Source organism: Seriola dumerili, unplaced genomic scaffold, assembly GCF_002260705.1.
Source record: "Seriola dumerili isolate Sdu_G_001 unplaced genomic scaffold, Sdu_1.0 BDQW01006596.1, whole genome shotgun sequence".
Classification (NCBI taxonomy): domain Eukaryota; kingdom Metazoa; phylum Chordata; class Actinopteri; order Carangiformes; family Carangidae; genus Seriola; species Seriola dumerili.
In genome coordinates, this window is record NW_019180851.1 from 6,581 (window position 1) to 10,758 (window position 4,178).

Below are 4,178 nucleotides of genomic sequence, written 5' to 3' on the forward strand. Positions count from 1 at the left end.
CACTTTTAAGGCAGGTGTAAGTTGCAGTGTGTTGAGCCCTCAGGGCCACCGTACTTGTGAACTACCACAGACCAGTAATAAAAGGCAGTTTTGCAATAAGTAATGAGTTAAGTAATGAACAGACACTATAATGTAGTGACAGTGATTATTGCTCTGCCCTAAAACAGCATCATCATGATCCAACTCACTGATTCCACTGAATTAAACATTATTATGATTCTCTTTAAGCGTCTTGTGCAAAAGTATTTTCCACGCTGTCACTGTGAATCAGTTTCCCTCCTTTAGAGCGACTTTGTTTCTGTGGAACACGGCTGTGATCCTCTGTCTGACCTGTTTGATCTGCAGCCCGTAGATCACAGCGTTCAGAGCAGGTAAGGCCACGTGTCCCAGGACTGACGCCACCTTCCTGTGGTCGGACAGCTGAGGGAAACGGTGCAGGATGACGATGATGAAGGCCGACACCAGGAGTATAACGTACACAGTCAGGTGTGTGGCGCAGGTCTGCAGAGCTTTGCTGTTCAGCGCCTTGTTCTTGCTGCTCAGACACACCGCAGCGATCTTCAGGTAGGTGAGCGTGACGCTGCCGATGGAGGAGCCCAGCAGGACCACGGTGTAGCCGAGGCCGTACACCTGGTTGATGAGGAGGCTCTCGCAGGAGAGCTTGAACAAGGAGGCGTTGTCACAGAACGGGTTGGATATAACCGACCTGCAGCGCGACAGGCGGATGCTGAGGCCCAGCAGGATCGCCACCAACACCAGGGCTGTTCCCCAGGCGGCAACCGACAGCTTCACCACCATCCTGTTGGTCATGATGGTGGAGTAACGCAGCGGACTGCAGATGGCCACGTACCGGTCGAAGGCCATGATCATGAGCACCGTGTGGGAGGTGCTGGCGTGGAGGTGAACGCAGAAGGCCTGAGTGACACAGCTGATGTAATGAATGTAGCGCTCTGAGTCTGATAACAAAAGATCCCTGAGGACATGAGGGATGATTATCGTGGCTCCGAACACGTCGTTAATACTCATGTTGCAGAACAGCAGGTACATGGGCTGGTGGAGGCTCCTGCTGCTGAAGATCAGGATCACCAGGCCGAGGTTAGACACCATGATGAAGATGTAGACGAAGAGGAGGAGGATGAAGGCAGTGCTAGAAGACTGAGGGGTGACCTTTAACCCCTCCAGGATTAGGATATCTGAAATAAAACTCTGGTTCTCCATAATGAATCTGCACTAGTTACAAAAAAGCAACAAATTACAGTCACAGTTCATCTGAATATATCCCCATCACACCATGTATCTGACACAGTCTAAACCATCGTTGAATTAAAATCAAGTTATCTGAGGAGCATTTAAATACATTCAGCGTTTCCTCTTCTACTAGTTTCTGCTGTTTCTGCCTGTGTGCACTGAGGATGATCCAGAGAACACAGACACATCCCTGATCATCTGCAGTGCATTAGACTGGAGGCAGACATGTCACAGAAACACACAGAACATGACGCCACCTGAAGCGTCGCTGATGTGGTGAACTGGCCCTTTAAGAAAGCTTGAAGCTCAGTAAGAAGAAAGTTTTTCTATCAGTGTCGACACTGAGCTGAATCCACCGTGATGCAGCTGCACACACACACACACCGCCCTCCACCCAGTACACACTTTTATTCAGGGCATCAGTGGCCGTCAGCAGCAGCGTCACAGCATCGCTGATAGGTCAACTGTTGCCTGGCGACCGTTGATACGCAGGATCCAGCCTCATCATCATCGTGGGCGTCTGCTCCGGATGAATTCATGATAGAGGCAACAGGTTTTAATTATATATAATAATCTATTGTCACTTCATACACACACACACACACACACACACACACACACACACACACAAAGATCGTTTTTGAGACTCATTTAGACTCAAACTTTCTTCATCCATGTGTGTGTGGAGGCTGACAGTGACAGTGACTGACAGTGACAGTGACTGACAGTGACAGTGACAGTGACAGTGACGGTGACAGTGACAGTGACAGTGACGGTGACGGTGACGGTGACAGTGACAGTGACGGTGACAGTGACGGTGACAGTGACAGTGACAGTGACTGACAGTGACAGTGACAGTGACAGTGACGGTGACGGTGACAGTGACAGTGACAGTGACTGACGGTGACGGTGACGGTGACTGACAGTGACAGTGACAGTGACGGTGACGGTGACGGTGACGGTTGGTCGGTGTTACTCAGGTGAAACGTGTTCAGGTGAGACCGGCCCAGCAGGACGGAGGACTGTGGTGTCCAACATGTGGCCCGTGAGCGACCTGCTGGTCACCCAGAGGTTCAGAGGAGACGGTCTGTACGAACAGCGGGTGTGTAGTTCAAACTTCCCTCCGTCAGTCTGCTCCAAGTCAACACTGTCACTTACACACACTTTATTATTGATCACACAGATGATTATTAGTCAGTTTACATCAGATGTGTCGCAGGCAACGTGCAGTGAAGGCAACAATACAGATATAAACTAAACAAACAGGAAATATGTTGCCATGGATACAGTGAGTAAAACTGTGGTTCAGCTTGAGCCCTGTTTTTATTCCTCTGCGTCGGCGACAGTCAGAGCGGCAGCCATTTTGTTTTTGGGTTGTCTGTCCGTCCGTCTCTTTCTCATGGACACAATATCTCAGAAACGCCTCAAAGGAACTTCTTGAAAATTGGTACAAAAATTCACTAGGACTCAAAGATGAACTGATTAGATTTTGGTGGATGAAGGTCAAAGGTCAAGGTCAGGGTGACCTCACAAAACAAAGTTTTGGCCTTGTGAACACAATATCTCCGTAAGGCCTTGAAGGAACTTCTTCAAATTTGGCACAAACGTTTACTTGGATTCACGGATGAACTGATTCGATTCAGGGGGTCAGAGGTCATGGTCAGGGTGACCTCACAAAACACTTTTTAGACATTACTCAAAAGCTTCTGACAATTGGTTCATATTTTCTCTGACTCTGGATAAACAGGGATGAAACCGGGAACTAGTCTGAGTGGAGGAGGGATACGACCAGGATGAGGCGTTTGTTTACATTTTGGAAAAGGAGGGGTAGCTATTTTAACTTCCTGTTTGTTATGAACAATTGATGTATTGACAACTATCACTGATCACTGACTGAGGAGTTTTCAGATGTTTTGGATATTTGATGAATTGTTAAACGATCTTCAGTTTGAGCGTTTTGATACGTTATATGAATAAATGTAAGCAGTGATATCAGACATGAGGAGCTCTCAGCCCCTTTCATTAAGTCAAAATGGCTCTCAGAGTCAAAGGGGCTGGAGACCCCTGAAGTAATTGATCTGGAGGAGAACGAGGTCCTGTACTGAGGTCTGTTATTTGGAAATCCTTTTTAAATTTCAGCAGATCATTTAACTCACTGACCTGAATAATAACAGCTGAAACAGTCAGAAATCTGATGAGTCTTGATTTATGAAGAACTATTTGCAATGAATAAAAAGTGCTGAAAGCAAAACTCAGAACTTGTTAAACTTTTTATTGATAAAGCCTGTTATACTGGATTGGCATCAATATTTACAACCTGACAGCTCAACATGATCCCTACAGAAATGATTTAATAGGTTCAAATATTATCAATAAATAAATACAGTATTTACAGATTCTGTGTAGAATTCATTTCATCTGGATCACCTTGCTGCAGTGAAACACAGAGATAATCCTCTGTCTGATCTCTTTGATCTGCAGCCCGTAGATCACAGCGTTCAGAGCAGGAAGAACCACTTCGCCTAGAATGGCCGCCACCTTCACCCACTTCCTGTGGTCGGACAGCTGAGGGAAACGGTGCAGGATGACGATGAGGAAGCCTGAGCCCCAGCAAGAGGACATACACAGTCAGGTGTGTGGCGCAGGTCTGCAGAGCTTTGCTGTTCAGCGCCTTGGTTCTTGCTGCTCAGACACACCGCAGCGATCTTCAGGTAGTGAGCGTTGACGCTGCGATGGAGGAGCCCAGCAGGACCACGGTGTAGCCGGAGCCGTACACCTGGTTGATAGGAAGCTCTCGGGAGAGCTTGAACAAGGAGCGCGTGTCACAGAACGGTGGAAGATAACTGACTGCAGCGCGACAGGCGGATGCTGAGGCCCAGCAGGATCGACACACACACCAGGCTGTTCCCAGCGGCGCAACCGACAGCTTC

General features: G+C 47.8%; 2 protein-coding genes across 2 annotated transcripts in view; both read right to left on the reverse strand.

The window, feature by feature from the left end:
- Positions 1-267: 267 nt before the first annotated feature.
- LOC111239937 (olfactory receptor 52N5-like) lies at positions 268-1,221 on the reverse strand. Its single transcript, XM_022769884.1, has one exon. The coding sequence runs from the start codon at positions 1,216-1,218 to the stop codon at positions 268-270; it is 951 nt and encodes a 316-aa protein (XP_022625605.1). The 5' UTR covers positions 1,219-1,221.
- A 2,436-nt stretch (positions 1,222-3,657) lies between these two features.
- LOC111239938 (putative olfactory receptor 52P1) overlaps positions 3,658-4,178 on the reverse strand; it is a gene marked incomplete at its 5' end in the record, with an annotated part of 1,180 nt that continues 659 nt past the window's right edge. Inside the window, one exon of the mRNA XM_022769885.1 lies at positions 3,658-3,848. Within this exon, the coding sequence (XP_022625606.1) occupies positions 3,658-3,848 (191 nt within the window). The remainder of the gene's footprint in view (positions 3,849-4,178) is intronic.